General features: G+C 38.4%; 1 protein-coding gene across 1 annotated transcript in view; it reads right to left on the reverse strand.

Moving 5' to 3' along the window:
• LOC121421643 (DNA topoisomerase 3-beta-1-like) overlaps nt 1-15,039 on the reverse strand; it is a 26,359-nt gene extending 11,320 nt beyond the window's left edge. The window contains exons 1-13 of the mRNA XM_041616409.1: nt 14,880-15,039; nt 13,764-13,838; nt 13,188-13,265; nt 9,754-9,873; nt 9,083-9,250; nt 8,007-8,141; nt 6,992-7,104; nt 5,225-5,425; nt 3,960-4,161; nt 3,183-3,365; nt 1,775-1,984; nt 746-963; nt 1-174 (exon numbers count right to left, since the gene is read on the reverse strand). The exon at nt 1-174 is cut by the window's left edge and continues 7 nt beyond it. Coding sequence (XP_041472343.1) covers nt 1-174; nt 746-963; nt 1,775-1,984; nt 3,183-3,365; nt 3,960-4,161; nt 5,225-5,425; nt 6,992-7,104; nt 8,007-8,141; nt 9,083-9,250; nt 9,754-9,873; nt 13,188-13,265; nt 13,764-13,838; nt 14,880-15,038 — 2,036 coding nt within the window. The 5' untranslated portion in view covers nt 15,039. The remainder of the gene's footprint in view (nt 175-745; nt 964-1,774; nt 1,985-3,182; nt 3,366-3,959; nt 4,162-5,224; nt 5,426-6,991; nt 7,105-8,006; nt 8,142-9,082; nt 9,251-9,753; nt 9,874-13,187; nt 13,266-13,763; nt 13,839-14,879) is intronic.
• Between the last annotated feature and the right edge of the window lie 3,937 nt (nt 15,040-18,976).

Raw genomic sequence — 18,976 nt, forward strand, 5'->3', positions numbered from 1 at the left:
TTTGGTCCTGATGACCACAGGACCAGCTCAAAGTCATCAAGAGGACATCTGATCTCTTTGTAGAGCTTGATGGAGCCATTCTGAGGGAGACTGTATGTCTCTTCACAGGTAGGGCAGTGAAGACGCATCGGCTTGGCCGAGATGTACTTCATGAAACGATGGCACTTCCCACATCTGTTGACAAAATCAGGTGTAAAACTTAGGACTTCTGACTGGCATCATTTTAGTCATAGGTTCCATAATCATCAAAATTATCTTCAAACTGTAAACACTAAAACCATCATCACCCCCTCTATCATCGTCATCCCATCAACTTGATTGGCATCCTGGTTATCATCATTAAACTAATCCCTACCACCGTAATCAGTATGATCACATTATAATCAACACTTTCAGTGTCATCATTATTACAATTATCATCACCACAATACTTTTCTTTTCTTCATCATTGTCACCATCAACATCGTCATCATCATAATCATCATCATCACCACCACCACCACAGCACCATCATCATCATCCTAATTATCATCACCAACACCACCAAAAATCAACATCATCTCCATCGTTATCCTCATCATCATCATCAACTCCATCTTCATCATCACTATCATCATCATCTTCCCACCATCATCGCTATCATTGCCCTCATCATCATCATCATCACCACCACTATCATCACCATCATCATCACCACCACCATCACTACCATCATCATCATCCACCTGCTGATACTAATCATTACCTTGACATTGGTTTCCCAGTAGCAGCCAGAGGAGAGAAGGACACCTCAAAGAGATCATCCATGGCTTGGATGTGATCTACAAAATACAGGAACTTCCTTGTAAAGATATCTATGGTATGAATCAGCACAGAGTCGTAGTCAGCTCGGCCATGGGCGATCAAATTCAGCTGCTCCTCCACAGCAGATCGCATGGTGGGCAAAGACAAGTCTGGATCAATCTACAAATTGAGAGCAGCGAAATGGGTCTAAATCATAAGAAAATTAATTTTCATGCAATATCATGAATTTCATTTAATTATTCATAATCCTCTACTTAAGATCTGTTTTCTGGCACTTGACTTGATAAGCGATTACATGATGCTATGTATATATCCCAGCACTTGAAAGTAATATATACATGCTACTCCCCCATGTCAAACACAAGACTACCCCATTCTAGAAACTGTTGTCAGCCTATTCATTTATCATACATATGATACAAGCACATGGAGATGTGATGATATACAAAGCAATGTTTATTATTATCATTATCATCATTTTTCCAAACAATTCACTATTTTCTCTCCAATCATGCAGGCAAAACAAAACACAGAGTCCCATACTCTGAACTCGGGGTTTAAATAAAACCTTGGTTTAAAGTTGCAGTTCCGGGTAGGGCAGCGTGTCATGAGCTGCTGGTTGTCACGCTGTTTCATGTGGACCTACATACACGTAAAATCGAGTGAAATCTCAAGTATTCGCATCTGTAGTGAACAAGGGCAGACGACGACGTTGACTCGAACGATCAGACGACTATTCTACATCATTCTCGTTCACAGCTCCTCAAAGTCTCTATTGATGGTGAAGACAATCATCTATTTATACTTCCCAGACAACTATGAATGATTTGAGAGCCAAATGAGGTGAAATATGATATCTCTACTGTTAGTGATTTATGTAACAATTGGCTATCCATACTTAAACCACAACTTTAAACCAAACTGAGTTTAAGTTAAACCCGATTTCGGAATACGGGCCAGAGAAAATTACCTTTTGATAACCATGAACCAGAACTATTCCAAGCCGCGTGGGTACGAGGCGACGCCCACTTTCAACCTTCACATAGTTCCTCTGACAGATGTTCTCGATGTGAACGGGTATACTGGCATCGGTGCCTATCCCATGCTTCTCCATGAGGGAGATCAGTTCACTTTCGGTCAGATAGTCGGGAGGGCTGGTCTGGCGCTCACCGAGTTTAGCCTGGATAGATGAAAAAACAAACATTGGAAAACAGATGGAGCTTTCTGTGTGATTTGTGTGATATTTGCAAAAACTCTTTCACACCTGAATTTGCGGAACTAATTCATTTCAGTCATAATTCAGAAAATAGAAGCATACAGTGTCCAAAGATATGTTTAGGGGCTGTCTCACCTCAACATTCTGGCATTAGCGTGATATTGGGAACCACCGATCACTTCATACAGCAGCACTTTATTCAGTCACACGCACGGTTCCCTATTTCCACCTCCATTCACTTTGTACACAAGTCGACGAGTGGTTCCCGAAACCACGATTTGGCCAACATTCTAGCCAGTGTATACTGACATACGTATGGGTACCTTGGCAGGAATTTATTCCTTGAGCAGATAACAGCCAGGGTAAATATGCTGCATTACTGTAGAGCATTTAGAGACTTCTGATAATGTAAGCGTTACGCAATACGTAATCAAGTAAAATTCTTATGCATATGGCATGTCATTTATCCATTAATCTTATATCTTGATATCAAGAATTGAATTCAAATATATCGGAAGAATTGAATGGTGAAACGGCCTGCCATATGTAGGTCAGCCTATGGTGGCTAGAACACCCTGGTGGGTGTTTTATAAAGCTGTTTGTAAGTTACAAATGACTGGTAATCCTTCCTTCCGAGTTAAATCAACAGTAACAAATATTTGGGGTCTATCGTTTACTACAAGAAAGGGTCACCAGTCATTTGTAAAATCATACAAAAGTTACGAACAGCTTCATTAAACCGGGCCTAGGTGTAACAGCCCCATTACAAGAAATATCTTATACAAATATTGAATTGGAAGAAGGAGAATTGACATTCCAATGCCCTCTTCAAAAAATTATCTCAACAACTATTAATATAGGAAAAAAAATCTTTTTCTTTTTGGCATCTTTCATATTGGAATGTGAAACATAGGCAAGGATCGTGGAAACATTTTACATGTCAGGGGTGCAAGGCATCATATGAAAAGTCAAAGGCTAATTGAGCCAAGGTTGGCAATAGAGCTCAGGGTCTCTTTTCTTCTAATCTCCACCTTTCTGCACAGAATAAAAAAGCAGGGATTGGGAAAACCTGCTTAAAAAGCAAACGCAGGGCACACAAACTTGCAAACAATGGATTTTATTGCAGTTAAAATTGGTTTTAGCAGTCGGTGGAATGAGTTACCTCTTCAATGGAGCAGATATCACCCTTGGTGACGTTGGGGAGGTTCTCCTCATCTTGGATGGCTTGCCACGGCATGACTGCAGTGAAACCATCGCTGATCAATGTCTTCCCCGTACAGCTGAAGCTTTCTTCACCGATCATCAAACGGATGGTAGTGAGGAGGTATCGACAGTCTGGACTTACCTACATGGAAATTAAAAATTGGTAGCTGAAATAGCGGTACACATGATGGAGGGTGGTGATGAGATTGATGAAAAAGGAAGCAGTGTTTTTGGTGGTGGTGATGATGATGAGGAGGAGGAGGAGGAATGATGGTGATAGTGTTGATGATGGATGACTATTGTGATGAAGTTGATGATGATGATGATGATGATGACGATGATGATGACCATGATGATGATGACGATGATGATGATGATGATAGAATGACGGTGGTGATGGCAACCAAAATAATGAATAAACTTAAAATGTAATAAGAGATGGTCCTATAACAGAGCCCTGAGGTACTTCAGATTCAACTGAAATTTATTCATACAATACTTCTTCTATAGAAGAGACACACTGGCTCAAGTGAATATTAAAATTTCCTGTTGCTGTGAGAAGTCCATGTGGGAGACCTTACAAGAAATGGGGTTGAAATTATCAAAGACAAAATTGTCAAACATCACCCACATTGATCAAAATGACAGGACAATATGGAAGAGACATCAAGGAAATGAACAGCTAAACCCCATAAAGTGGGAAAACAGATATTAAACTCTGATGATTAATACTCACTGTAGCAATAAAGTGCCTTGCAATATATTCATACAGCCTCCATGCCTCTCCCCCGAGCTCGCCTTCATTAGCAGATCTCATTGGTGTTATAGGGGGATGATCACCGACGTCTGTTCCTTTTCGGGGTTTGGTGAACTCACCATCCAGGAGAACCCTAACCTCAGAACTCCAAGGCGCAGACAACTGCTGTCGTAAGGTTCCCCTAGAAATCAGAGAGATAAAAGTAATTATAATAATAGCCAATTTTTATAGAGCGCCTTTCCCAGATTGGCTCAAAGCGTGTTACAGCATATTAATACCCCGGTCATTGGATTCATTTCAATCCCGCACGAAAAGTGCACGATTTCCACTCCCTGGGGAGCATTCCTTGCATTCATCGCAGCCTCATTATGGCGCTGGCAAAATCAAACATACATCTTTCGCATCCTACCGGGTACCCATTTAGATACATTGATACATTGTAATGAATGATAATATTACAGAAAAACAGAATTCCATTACTTTTCCATGACTTCCCATGACGTCACAGGGGCTATGTAGAATTTGGGATGTCACAAAACTGGGAAAAATGGAAATCATGAACACCAATTATAATAGCAGAGTATGATCACAAAGTATGAGAGTTGTGAGACACAACAAACTCGAAAGCTGCCATAGCCAAGAGGTAAATGCAATTCCATGACTTTTCACAAATTTTCGAAATTCCCTGACTTTTCCATGACTACAAATTTTTTCCAGAATTTTCCATGACTGCGGGAGCCCTGTATTAGGAGTGGACTACAAACAGTGGTCAAAATAACTGTTTCATATTTACTTAGAGAACAGTTTTTACGTGTTCTGTTTTCCCAATCTCAACATGAAATGACAATTTCTTTCCCGGATGCGACAAAAAAAAAGTGTGCCAGCCTGAAATTCAGGATGGACGCCATTATCCCACAAAATCACAATTTGGCCATAACTTTGTCAATACGTGGAATTTTCATAAACTTTTGGTGTCTTCACCCGTGTTTTATGGGTCAGTGGATCAATTTATGCATAAGGACAAGTCACAGATAATTGGAAATAAACTTGATACCATTTAAACATTTATCTAGCCAAAAGCATAAACTTTTACACATCAATAATGTTGAACCTATTGGCCTTCTAATTTCTCTCAACCTTCAATAAATCTGGGAATATAGTAGGATAGTCTCATGGTCATTGTGAGGCAATAATTTTCAATATTGCCCTCATGAGCAGTCAATATTTCTATACCATAATCTTACTTTAGGTCAAAGTTCTCAGGATAACTTGTGGTTTCAGTTCGAGGGTAGCTAATATATCCTTGCGTATACAGTCTCTCGGCAATCTGCATTGCATGATGGGGGCTCATACCGAGCGATGCACTCGCCACACGCATCAACTCTACAGTATTAAGAGCCTGGGGGCGCTGTTTAGATTTCTCTTTCTGCGACACTGAGGTTACTCTAGTTGGTGAATAGATAAGAAGTGATTGAAAAATGTTGTTGGGAGTTGTTATATTGCAATCATCCATTATAATGTAATTGCAATTGCAAATATATATATGTTTTTAAACATTAAGCAATAGAAAGTAAAGAAAAAAAAAACCTTGATTTAAGTAAACTCTTCATTGGAAATATTCGAATAAATTTGCAACGAAACTACTTCTGTTTTCAGCTCACAAAAAATTGCTTCAAGTACATGACTGAATGAAATCAATAATAAAAAATAAAAAATAACAGCAATATATGTGGCCATCCACCCCAAACAGAACAATAAGTTGCCCAACATGAATTTTGAGATTTCATTGAGTCTGGAAAAGCACATCTAAGTTTTCAAAGCTACATAAGCACTTTTCCGATTTCCCAGGGCAAGAGTCAGGCAAGTGCTTTTGAAGACCAAAACTACTTGTAGGAATTGGGCAAGCAAAATTCATACAGTAGAAAGCAAAATTCTCACAGTAGAATGACCAAAGTTACGGTCAATAAATGATATGATATTACCCTATTTTTGATCATGGCAGGCAAGAAAAAGAAATGCAATAACAAGTTCAAAAGCGAGAAACAGTTTATGGTTTATAAAACCCCAGAACTTTCTTCTGAAGAATAAAACTTTTTTTTTCAAGGAGTTTTTCGGGCAAGTGAAATAGATTTTTGGGCAAGTATATTCAAACCATTTAAAAAATTTACTTGCCCGACCAGGCAAGCGCTTCTGTAAAGTTATGTAGCACACTGAAACGATAAATAACTTGTTGAAGTTGACCAACAATAACCCACATGAGTACTTGAATGAATGTAGGGAAAAATTCAGTGAGGGCTTTAAGGAATAAAGAAAAAGACAATGTCTGAAGTTCGAAGTTCACTCACATTTCAGATGTGCACACTGCAATCTCAGTGAAACTTAAGCAGTCACAAAATCTTGTGTCAAATGAACTCTTGTATCTTGTTTCCTATATTACTATACAACTTGAAATTCTAACAGTACAAATCAGAAGAATTGCTTTGCTAGATTAGCTTATTAGTTAATATTTGCTTTTTAAGAACAAATAACTGTTTTAGCTATTGATAGAAACGCATAAATTCGTAATTCCGAAGCTTCGTTATTCTGAAGGTTCGTTATTCCGAAGGTTCGTATTTCCGAAGGTTGGTTATTCCGAAGGTTCGTTAGTCCGAAAACTAAATGATTAACGAACCTTATTTCGTTTTCGTACTTACGAACCTTCGGAACAAGGAACCTTATTTCGTTATCCGATTAACAAACCATCTGAACAATGAACCTTGTTTTCGTATTAACGCACCTTCGGAACATCGAACCTTATTTCGTTTTAGGATTATCCAACCTTCGGATTAACGTACCCTTTCACGTTTTCAGATTAACGAACATCGAGATATAGGCAATTTAATTGTTTCGGAATTACGAACCTTCGAAATCACAGAGTGTATCCGACAGAAAAACTTCCCTGGTGACTTATTGTTGGTCTTGTGGTTGCTGCTCATACATAAATACTTTATGAAATCAACACTCTATCTCACCTTGCATCCTTCTGTGTTTTGATGATATTGAGGAACATCTGCGCTACCTCTCTGTCAAAGACCCTCACACGATCCCAGTCTAGGTTGAATTTCCTTCCACTATCGTGAGATACCTAGACATGAAAAGAATTAAGATCCAAATTCTAGCCAATTTTTGAAGTTTTGATTCAATTCAGTAACATTTATTTCCAAAGGCTAAGCATTATTCACATTAAGACATGCATAGAAGTCACAATAAAGGTGACAACTTTGAAAGCACAGCTTACAGCGAGTGCACTGTAGAAACACTAACAAAAAAATGACAATATTTACTCAAAAGGCTTGGAAGAAATAGGTTCCTAACAAAACAAAAAAACAGTGCATAACAAAAGAAAAAAGGAAAAAAGATATAACAGAACAATAATCAATAAAACATTAACAAATATTAATTGAGACAGAACCAGAAAATATACACATTAATAAAAATTAAATGGCACATATACATTACTTTTAATAAGGGTACAAAATATCACTTGGAGAGATCAGAAAACAAAAGCTGAAATTTATGGAGACCTTCCACTTATCTATCAAATGTAGATTAAGATTGCTGGTCACTGTTTCTGTAGTGAGAAGTGACTTCTGGGCCCCGTCTTACAAAGAGTTGCAATTGATCTGTTCAATCGCAACTATGGAAAGCCAGCAAAGTCAACACATGAAATGCATGTTTGTTAAAAAAAAAGAAATCTAGATATGAATGTATTTCCAATAATTACTTGATTTCTAGACAATTTGGTGCGTTCTCCTTTGTTTACAAAAGACATTTTGTGAATTCCCCGTAGAAAAATTATGACCCTGATGGATTTCCATAGAGTTACGATTGATTGGATTAATCGTAACTCTTTGTAAGACGGGGCCCTGATGAACTTTAGTTGCGCCTCCCTCATGAAACCAGAGGATGGATTAGATTTTGTTGATTGCATACATGTATGTAAAGATACAAAAAAAATTAATAATAGTATTAGATCATTTTTTTAACCTGTATTTGAATAACCCAGAATGGTTCAGGCTTAAAGGATTGGATCTTATCATGTCTGTTCACACAGAAGCCTAGGGTAGGTGTCTGGCATGGTCCGTAGGATATTAGTGTACTGTCCAGATCACCATATTTACCCTGTAGAAGTGAAGAAACGTAAAATGAAAAAGAAACAAAAACAGAAACATATGAAAATAAAATTAGCATAATTAATAATAGATGATGATCTACAAGTAACGCACAACTGTGAGGGCTGGGCCTAACTTGAAGAGGTTGGGCACCATTGAACAACCGGTACTCTGAACGAATTTGAAATACTTGCAGAGCATTCCAACAAAATATGAAACATCTTGATTGCATTTGAGATATGCAGATTGGGATTATTTAGTGACCAAAATGCTTTCTCGGTTTTCGTTCGTGACTCCCTAACACTCTCCATTTTTAAAACTAAACTGAAAACCTACTTTTTTTAAGAAGCAAATAATTTTCCTTTAATTTTTGGTAGTTTTAAGTTGATGTTATATTTTACTTTGTATTTCGCTGACATGTACTTGTACTTGTACTTATTTTTGTTTATGTATCCAGCGCTTAGAAACAATACGTATTAAGTGCTTTATAAATGGTGTTTATTGTTATCATTTATTTTTAACATTAGCAAGCAACAAAGTACTCCTTCACGGGCAGTCAATAAGACATTATACTGCAGGTGAATTTAGTTAATAAATAATAATAATATAGGGTATAAATAATAATAATAATATAGGGTATTTATATTGTGCACATATCCACCTTGTTAGGTGCTCAAGGCGCTCCTATATTACCCGGCTAAGCTAGACGTTCATAGCACACACAGCTTCTTAAGGAATTACTTCTTACCGGTACCCATTTACCTCACCTGGGTTGAGTGCAGCACACTATGGATCAGTTTCTTGCTGAAGGAAATTACGCCATGGCTGGGATTCGAACCCACGACCCTCTGTTTCAAAGTCCGAAGACTAATCCACTGGGCCACAATGCTCCACTATAATAATCATGATTGTCATGATGATAAAATGGTGATTAATGCTATACATGTATACCTGAAAGTACTTAGTCTGAAACCTGGTGAAAGCACATCCGATTCTAAGATCCAGTTCTTGTCGGGCGTCGACAGACATTGCTTCATTCTTGTTGGGTTCGACCAAGGTGTTCATGGCCCGTCTGATGTCCGTGTCCGTGATAGCACTGAATTTAGCACGGAAGACGACCTACACATACATACAATGAATAGATAATGAACGTGATTATCTTTTTTCACCTACTCCTTAAAATGAAAAGGCACTATTAATGAGATACACATATATTATTTGTCTTTTATTCCACAAATGATTTTCCTTGATAACAATGATAGTGGTGGTGATGATGATGATGATGGAAGTGGTGGTAATGGTTATAACAATCATGATTGTCATGATAATAAAATGGTGATTGTCGTGATGATGATGATGATGATGATGATGACAGTAGTGATGATGGTGTTGATAATAGTGATGATAATGATAATGAAAATAAGCATTAGAAATAATAGAAATAATGAACACAATGACATTGATAACAACTATACAGTAATAATCACCATAACCATGACATATAAGGATAACATCAAATAAACAATAAAAATCGGAGCAATAATCATAACCATGACGACAGTATAATGAGAATGACTATATCAAACAGAACAAGATGAAAACAAGAGGAATTCTTCCTTTACCTGTTCTCTTCCCACTGGCCTCCTCATAACTCCATCAACACTGTTGATAACCTCAAAACAGATGTTTTCACCTTCTTTGTCACAGTCTAGCCACAGTACAAGATAGTCACATCCCTTGGCCTGCAGACAGCGATTGGTAATGGATAAAGAGAAAGTAATAATGAAAGTTACATACGTAACGTAATAAGGGTGTCAAAAACACACAAAAAAAATGAAAAAGGTTTCTATTTCGTTAGGAAAGCTACATGTTTAGGGTCAAATTTGCGGGGATGATATTAAAGAAAACTAGAGATGCTCGGCGGGGAGCGCAGCCGAGCACATGTATCCCCCGAACCCATCACGTCATCCGTCATTGCGATATACAGAGCTCACACAGAAATTTGACAAATAAATACAATTATCATGGCGACAATGACCCTAGCATGCAGGTCCCCCAAGCCAATCTACCATCCAAGTTTGGTTGAAAAGTGACTAATAGTTGTGGAGAGAGTCTTGCATGTAAACTTTAATGTTGACCTGAAAATGACCTAGGACCTTAACATGTGACCTCAGACTGCAGCATAAGATGCAGGTACCCCAAATCCATCTACCATCCAAGTTTGGTTGAAAAGTGACTTACGGTTGCAGAGTTAGGTGTCATACATGTAAGAGAGTCTTGCATGTAAACTTTAACATTGACCTGAAAATGACCTTTGACCTTACCATGTGACCTTTGACTGCAGCATAACATGCAGGTTCCCAAGTCCATCTCCCATCCAAGTTTGGTTGAAAAGTGACAAACGGTTGCGGAGTTAGGTGACATAAGAGAGTCTTGCATGTAAACTTTAATGTTGACCTGTTGCCATGGCAACGATGTCTCCGCCCACACCAAAATCGATAGGCGGCTTCGCAATACCATACTCTACCTTCATGCCAAATTTGAAGATGATCGGAGAAGAAATGCAGCTGATAGAGCGCTCACAAGGAAATCTCAGCGGCGGCGGACGCAGCGTGACGAGGCCAAATCCACAGTATCCTCAAAACTCTGTTCGGGGGATACAATTAAAATGTTTTATAAAGGATATCCGTTTTGCCCCAACACTACGTGTTTAGAGTCCGATTTGCGCGATGTGTGGAAGTTGGGGCCGTATCAAACCAAATGATGTGTAAAAGTAGAACCGACGATCGACGGACCCGTGACATATCGCTGTACTTGTTTTAATAGGGGTTCATTTCAGGGAATTGTCGAGAGTATCGTTTCGTTTCCATTACTAAGGATAGGGTTTTACACGCCAATACTTGTTAAGGAATGCATTTTCAGAATATGGAAAATACATGTTTAGGGTGCTTTTGAGACCCCATGGTCGCGCATGGTATCCACTCTTCAATGGAAGTGCCCCCCCCCCCCCCCCCGGGTTCCCACAGAAATTTGAAAACAGAATTCCATGACAAAATTGCTGCTTTAGTTTCCATGACTTCCCGTGAGGTCCCAAGAGTTAAATGTAGAATTTGGGATGTCACAAAACTGGGGAAAATGGAAATCATGAACACCAATTATAATAGCAGAGTATGATCACAGAGTATGAGTGTTGCGAGACACGACAAACTGGAAAGCTGCCATAGCCAAGAGGTAAATGCAATTCCATGACTTTTCACAAATTGTCCAAATTCCCTGACTTTTACCTGACTTTCCATGACCACAAATTTTTCCAGGATTTTTTCCATGACTGTGGAAACCCTGTGTTGAGTTTCTCGATTCATCCCTCTCTCCCTCCCTTCACTCATTCTCAAATTGTGTCTCTCTTAGGTACCCAATCTTTTAAAATTTTAGACATGTATTTACCTTACCAGAGCTGCCAACCTGAACAAGAACATTTCAGTATTTTTTAAGCTGAAAATCAGTATTTTGGTAAGGAAATCAGTATTTTCAAAGAAATACCATAGGACAACACATAAATCTGAAACTTGAGAAATCAGTATTTTACATGAAACCATCAGAATTCTTCTCATTTTTCAGTACTAAATACTGAAAATCCGTACTACTTGGCAGCTCTGCCTTACATTATTCCTACAGTACAGTGTACACTATCTTTTTTTTTACCTTTGCAACAAGTACGGTACTACTTATCACCTTCATATTCGATGCATTCTTATTGTACTTTACCTTTGTTGCCTAATATGATAATCAATTTAGTTGTTCATATATATATTTGCAAATTCATGTGATAACATGCTCATTTGTACAGACGTGGTAAAGTATATATTCAGCTTTAAAATGACATCCATTTCATCACAATATCACTCCTTTCAGCCGAGATATCATGTTATTCCGAATGAAATTTGAAAAAGCGTAACAAAACCACCTTTTAGCAGGATAAGTTCAAGAGGCATGGCTATATGAGGGCGCTGCTCAGTAGCGACCGGTTTACATGCAAATTTGTCTGTCATTTTTCATCAAAAATTTCACTTTTTGTGTCACTGTTAGTAGCTGTTTACATTTGGAGTGTTTCACCATGTTTCTTGGACATGTATCTTTCACTTGGTTATTTGTCATCGTGTTGTATTTTTCGTCGTTTCGAGTAAGTCGATGTAATTATGAACCGAGTACACCTACAATTCGATATGATCTCCTTATACTCTTTTAATCGTCTTATGTATAAGAACGAATGTATTACGTGCATGCCAGTATTGTGTATTAATTTTGTCTCTCCTTGATTATGTGTATTTGTAATTTGTATGTTTGCATGTAAACAAAATGAATTTCCATTAAGTTGGACAATAAAACATATATTATTATTATATATATTGGAAGTGCCACACAACAGGATTTTATGCATAATGTGCAGTGTACAATGGATGTCTCAGTGTGACTTGGTTTCAATACTAATCAAGTTCCTGCAAAGACCAGCATCGAGTTAATTATTAAGTCTGCATACTTCAACCTCCAAAAACAGTCAAATTATTACACAAGATTATTCAAAACATGACATGTACTTTCCATCTTTAAAAACAACATTTCTGAGTAGATTCAATCTTTGTGGTTCCAGGAGATTTGCATTAGGCAAAGTCTGCTGAGAATTAAACATTTAAATCTTGTACTCTTGATGCTACATGTAGTGGAACTGTTATAAACTGTATATTGCATCAACTTAAAAACTTTTATGAAAAAAAATGTACAAAACAAAATAATGGGTGAGTTAAGTTCAGTGTTGACCTTTTGGTGTTGGTGTTAGGTCATTTTTTACACCAGTATAACACCAAAAGATGGTCCTAAAAAGTCACTCATTGTTGAGATGTCAATAATGTGATCTGGATCAAGTTTTACAAATTCAGAATAGGTTTTGGACTTTGGAGCTAGGGAAGCAGTCCAAATCTGCTTCCTACACCAACGCCAACAACTGACTTGTAACCGCCCATTTTAATGTGTTTAAGATAACATAATAGAATTTTTTCACCTCTATAGCGAGAAACTTTGGCATGTGAAGATTAGGATTTGCCTCCTTTTTCTCGGTGGGGGCTGCAAACAACTCGGACTGTAAAAGAAAAGAAAAAAAACATGATACAACGTTTTAAACATATATAGTCTTCTAGAATTTTGTTTATGTACAAGACCCACATTTGCAACATCAATGTGGTGGAATCAGAAAATTTTTACAAAATCCTTGAACAAAGTTATGACTTGTTCTCTCTACTCCACATCCTCCTTCTTCCTCTCCTCTTCTTCATTCCTTTCTTTTCTCAAGTCTTTTCCCCTCATCATATCCCTCCTCCTCCTATTCTCCTTCTTCTTTTTCTTTTCATTCTGATTATTCTTTATTATCCCCTTGTCTTCTTATCCTCTTCCTTACTTTTTTTTTCCTTCTTTAATTCAAGCTTCTTCACATTTCTTTCAACGAATCCTCATTCCAAACTCCTCTTCCTTATTATTTTCTTGTACAACTCCACCCCCCCCCCCTCCAATCTAGATCCATTTGAGAAATATCATCAACAAATTGCCCTTCGCCATCAACCTGTGCTAGTAGCTTACTTACCGGATCAACTTTGTCCCAGTTGTTAAAACGAGGATGGAAGTCCAGGCCAAAGACATGACCACAAACTGATGTCATCTAGGATATAATACACAAATCCTGGTTAACAAGTCCATTCCATTAGCAACATCAAGAATACAACATCATGTTACGTACATGTAGCACAAATATACTGCATGCATGCTTGTGAACACTGTACGTATTTTACCTTTTGACCTCACAATCTCAGGCAGGGCAAGGAAATCCTGGCAAATTTTCTGCGTTCATGGAATCATTTTGGAGTATTGTACTGAATTAGTGCACGAGCTCTCACAGCTGGGCAAAAAAAAGGGCTCATTTAGAAGGCATGCCATATGATCTACAAGACTACAACTACATATATTATTTTGAAAAAGACCTTGGCAAATTTTTTTTGTGTTTTTTTCTTTCCTGCACAGAAGACATTCCAAGTATGAAGTAACCCCTTGGAAAAAGAAAACTGTACATCTAATTTAGTGTATTTTCATGATTTTATCTGCTTTAATTTAATGGAAAGAAGGGATGAAAAAATAGGGGGTGGGGCGTCGCTTCCCGGGACAGACTGAGCCACTCATAAAAATTTAGGCGCTGGGCCAGGCGCGGCGCTCAGCTCTGCAGTAGAGGCGCACAGCCAATATTGGAGACTGTCTCCCATGAGAGATTATCTCCAATACCAGAGACTATTACAAAGAATTTGGGTATCCAATTTCAGAGACAGTCTCCAGTTTGGGAGACCAATTTTCTTTGTTTACATTTGCTTAAAAAGGATTAGGCCTACCTTGGCGGCAGATAAAAATGTGATAAGCAGATTCCTCATGAAATATTACCCCTTTCACCGTCTACTTTAAAAATTCACCATCTAGGGATAGGCCTACTTTTGTTCTTATAAGGATTTTTGTTGTCATCCACACACAAAACAAATGCCTGGCCCTGGGCTTCTGACGTCAGCAGGTCAGTGGGACAAAAGTTTGGGTGGAAAAACTCATGCTTTTGTTGGTGTTGTTTCTTTTGTCCTTTTGCAAAGCAAGTCTCCAATATGGGAGATTGTCTCCCTTATTGGAGAGAGTCTACCATATTGGCCGTGCGCCTGTACTGACATACCTTGAACTTGGCTTGTTGTCCCCGGAACGTCCCCGTGTATTCGTGGACACTGCACGCTCCATTCATTCCGCGTCGAGACCTCAGGCTTCCATGGGACAGAATTTTAGCAAGAGACTGTGCTAATTGTGGCTTCTCCGCCACCATCAACACTTCCTTCATGGTCAAATCTTTCTTTGTAGTTAATTAAAATTCAAAAATTATATTACATTGAATCCCAAACACCGAATTCATTGGGAAAAGTTAGGCACGTAAGCCGGTTGACAGCCGATACCTAAACCTAGCAGACTAAATTCAATGAATGAAAACTTACGTTGCCAATTTTGGAAGTAAGATTAAGCCCATTAGAGATTTATTATATTGTATATCTCTATGATTCTTTTTAATAATAAAACACCTTCTACCAACCTCTAGTGTTTCGCCTATGTTAGGATCGAGCACACACCCCATAAGCAGGGCTCTGGGAAAGATGTTTTTTAACAGAGGGTGCTGCCAAGTTACATTTGACAACCCCCCCAAAAAAAAAAAAAATAAATAAATAAATAAATAAATAAAAAAAACACTGGAGTACGGGTAACTTTAGTTATGAGGAATTCGATAAAAAAAAGGTTTTCAATACAAAATGAAGGTGATTTTGGTTACATTTCTGCTATTAAGCATATACCTGCAGGGGCCCGTAACACAAACTGATCACGATTCATTGACTATAATGCAATCAATCGTACAATTAATTGCTCAGGCTAACGCTTTGTGTTTTGGCGGGACCCAGATTTCCAGGGGGTCACAGTGCTGCCTAGATATGGTGAATGATAACACACATACGGAGTACCCCTCAGGTAAATCTTGGGGGTAATTAGTTTCAGCACCGCAAGCACCTCCGCTTCCCAGGACCATGCCCATCTATAATACTGAAAACAAAAAGTCGAGGGGGAAAAATCAAAGGAGTAGAGGAATAAGAGTAAGAGATAAGAAAGAATGCATATAAAGTCTTTGTGCGATTATATTAGCCCTATGTTGCAATTGATGTTAAAATGCCGCTCTGACCCCCCCCCCCCCCCTCCCCCCTATACATGGGAGCCATGATTTTCCTTTATCCAATGCTCTATCATCTCCCTCCTAAAGTTTCCAAGTGCGTCATTGAGACGTACCTAATTTAGTATTATATCCAAGTAATATAAGCTTGGGCGTTGATCAAAGGAGGATCATACCCCCCCCCCTCTATATACTCTCGATATTTCAGGTGGGGTGGCCGTGTGTTATGAATGCTTTAACCCCCCCCCCCCCCCCCATAATTTGTTACGGTGGAAAATCATAATATTTAGGCCTTTGATGAACCATACGACATGTACGACGTGATGATTATTATTCTACATGACTGTTTGTAATATTGCTTGTGGTTTATACGCAGGATGACCATCAAATCTCTCTCTCTCCCTCGGAATTTTCTTATGTTTATCGTTATTCTTTGTTTGTTTGTATTTTATTTCCATATAAAAGTATATACATTTTCAAATTTAACAAATAATACGTCATAATAAACATGAAGGATGCCCCATTACTTTTTTCAGCGGTTTTAACAAAATACCTCGGGCTGTAGTGAAACAAATCATTTCATATATTGTTAGAAACAGATAGAAAGAAAAAAATCAGGATGAAAAATAATAACACGTTCGTTTATATTTTGATGGGCATACATGGCATGGAAAAAGGGCTAAAGCACCCCAAGATTTTTCAGGGGTGCTGAGTATTTTATTTACCATAGGCAGCACCAATGCAAATCAGGTTGACAGGGAAAAAATATGGTTATTGTTCCAAAAAATGACAGAGATTTTTTTCTTTTGTTTGACAAATGTCAAATGTGTTCCTTACCAAAGAATCCCCTGCAACTCCAATTTAAAAACCCGGCGTTCCCAGGGCCTCTGCGCATTGGGTGTGCCCTACACCCTATTGAATTGTATTTTATAATAATATTATGATGCAAAAGAAGTTGGCAACATACTATGTGAATTTAAATTTTAAAAGAGTGCATGAGAGGGAAATAACCCTGAAAACCGACCAGAGTCCTCCAAATGGTTAATTTTTAGAAATGAAAAAAAATTAAAGAAATGAAAAGAATTAAAAAGGGAAAGAAACAGGGAGAAATATGAAGAAAAAAATCGCCACTGGCCTCCCCTCGATCCATCCCTAACTTTGTAGGCCTTTCAAATCCTTCTAAAAAAACAAGTTTTTGTCAGTATAATTCCCCCCCCCCCGGCCCCATCATGAAACCACATTGGCGGCGGAAGGCAAAACAATTAGGGGGGGGGGGGGTCCACATGAAATTTTGGCTATCAACTAATTTTTTTTTACAAGCAAAAATAAAAGGTTCTCAACAACAGATTTAGGGGGGCCGCCCCCAGCTTAAATTTATGGGGGGACCTGTCCCCCACTCCCCCCCCCCTGCTTCCGCCGCCTATGTGAACCCATATATCGACGCACATGGAACTAGAAAAGAAAATAGTGTAATGGTTACAAACGTAACACAGACCGTAGGCCAATGTTTATGCTCCAGCGAGTTGTGCTATGTTGTGCTATGTTGCTTCCTTTTCATTTTCTTTTCATTTTGGATATATATAGGATTTTGGATATATAGGAATTTGGATTTAGTCCTTTGGTTTTTTGCAATTGCTATTTTGAGGAAATTCCGGATTGCAGTAGGTAAGCTGTCATTTTTGGGCCTTTTATGCACTTTGCACTTTGAATTTCCCGCCAAACCACAATGGCGGAGAATCTAGCTCAGCGTAAGCCCCAGAAGAGGAGGGGGGATTTCAAGTTATAAGGAAGCTAAAATTAGCAAAAAAAAGATTGAGAGAGGGAAGTTTGAGTGATGTGGAAGAGTTGGCAGCGGATACCGACTTTGGCACACCGCCGTCAACTCCTTTCAAAATAGGAATAAATGCCACAAAAGCAGACCACCTAAAGGTACTCTTAGTACCCATTGAGAGAAATAAAAACCTTAGTGTAGTTAATGAACTGACTGTCAAGAAGGATATTGGAAAGGCTTGCAGGTCTCCCCTGACTTCATTAAGTTTGTACGTGGTGGGAAGGGTCTCTTAGTAAAGTGTAAAAATGAGAAGCAACGTAAAGCCTTAACTCAGATACCAGAGATTGGCAATATTCCGGTCAAAATAGAGGAAAAAACCCACGCCTCGAAAGGGGTCATATTTGGAATTTCTCTAGAAACCTCTGAGGAAGATATTCTGAAGGAGCTAGAAATTAGCAGAGTAGTGAAGGTTGAGAGAATGAAAAAGAGAATTGAGGGTGATTTGAAGCCCCTAAAGACCGTAATATTGTTCTTCTCTACCCCCCAAGTTCCAGAGCATGTTGAATTTTGCTTCCAGAAAATAAGAGTCAAGGAATATATTCCACCAGCACCCAGGTGCTTTAAATGCCAAAGATACGGGCATTTAGCTAGTGGGTGTAGTGCTAAGGAAAGGTGCCCCAGATGTGGCCTAGGACATTCGGTAGAAAATTGCGAGCTGGAGCGACAACACTTCAAATGTGTAAATTGCAATGGTAACCATTCGGCTGCTTATAAAGGTTGTGAGGCCTCAAAAGAAGCACAAGAAGTGCAGCAAATTAAAATACAAAATCATATCTCATATGCACAAGCAGTGAGACTACGCTCTGAACAAAATGAGGAAATTAAGCAGGGAAAACATCTTGTAAACAAGGCAGAAATAATAAAAGTAACAAATCCAATCAATAAAGTAAACACTCAGAAAGGAAATGCAGATTCTGATCAAACCGAAATGGAAATCGTCTCGGATTCGCAATTTTCTACCAAAACAGAGGTGACAGGTAAAATGTCTGAGAATGTAGGACAAACGCATAGTAATTTCTTGAAAGGTGCTTCAGACATCACACTTATTTCTTTCATAATTAGACTAATCAGAATAGTAACAAAGCCTGACTGTAATCCATTTGATGAAATAACACATATTTTGAAAGATACTCTGGGTTTACATCCCTCAGACGTTGATTTACAGTCAATTCGCAGCCTATTCTACTAGTCTGATCACCCTCGTGGCATTCAGCATTCTCCAGTGGAATGCACAGGG

This window comes from Lytechinus variegatus, chromosome 9 (genome assembly GCF_018143015.1).
Source record: "Lytechinus variegatus isolate NC3 chromosome 9, Lvar_3.0, whole genome shotgun sequence".
Lineage (NCBI taxonomy): Eukaryota > Metazoa > Echinodermata > Echinoidea > Temnopleuroida > Toxopneustidae > Lytechinus > Lytechinus variegatus.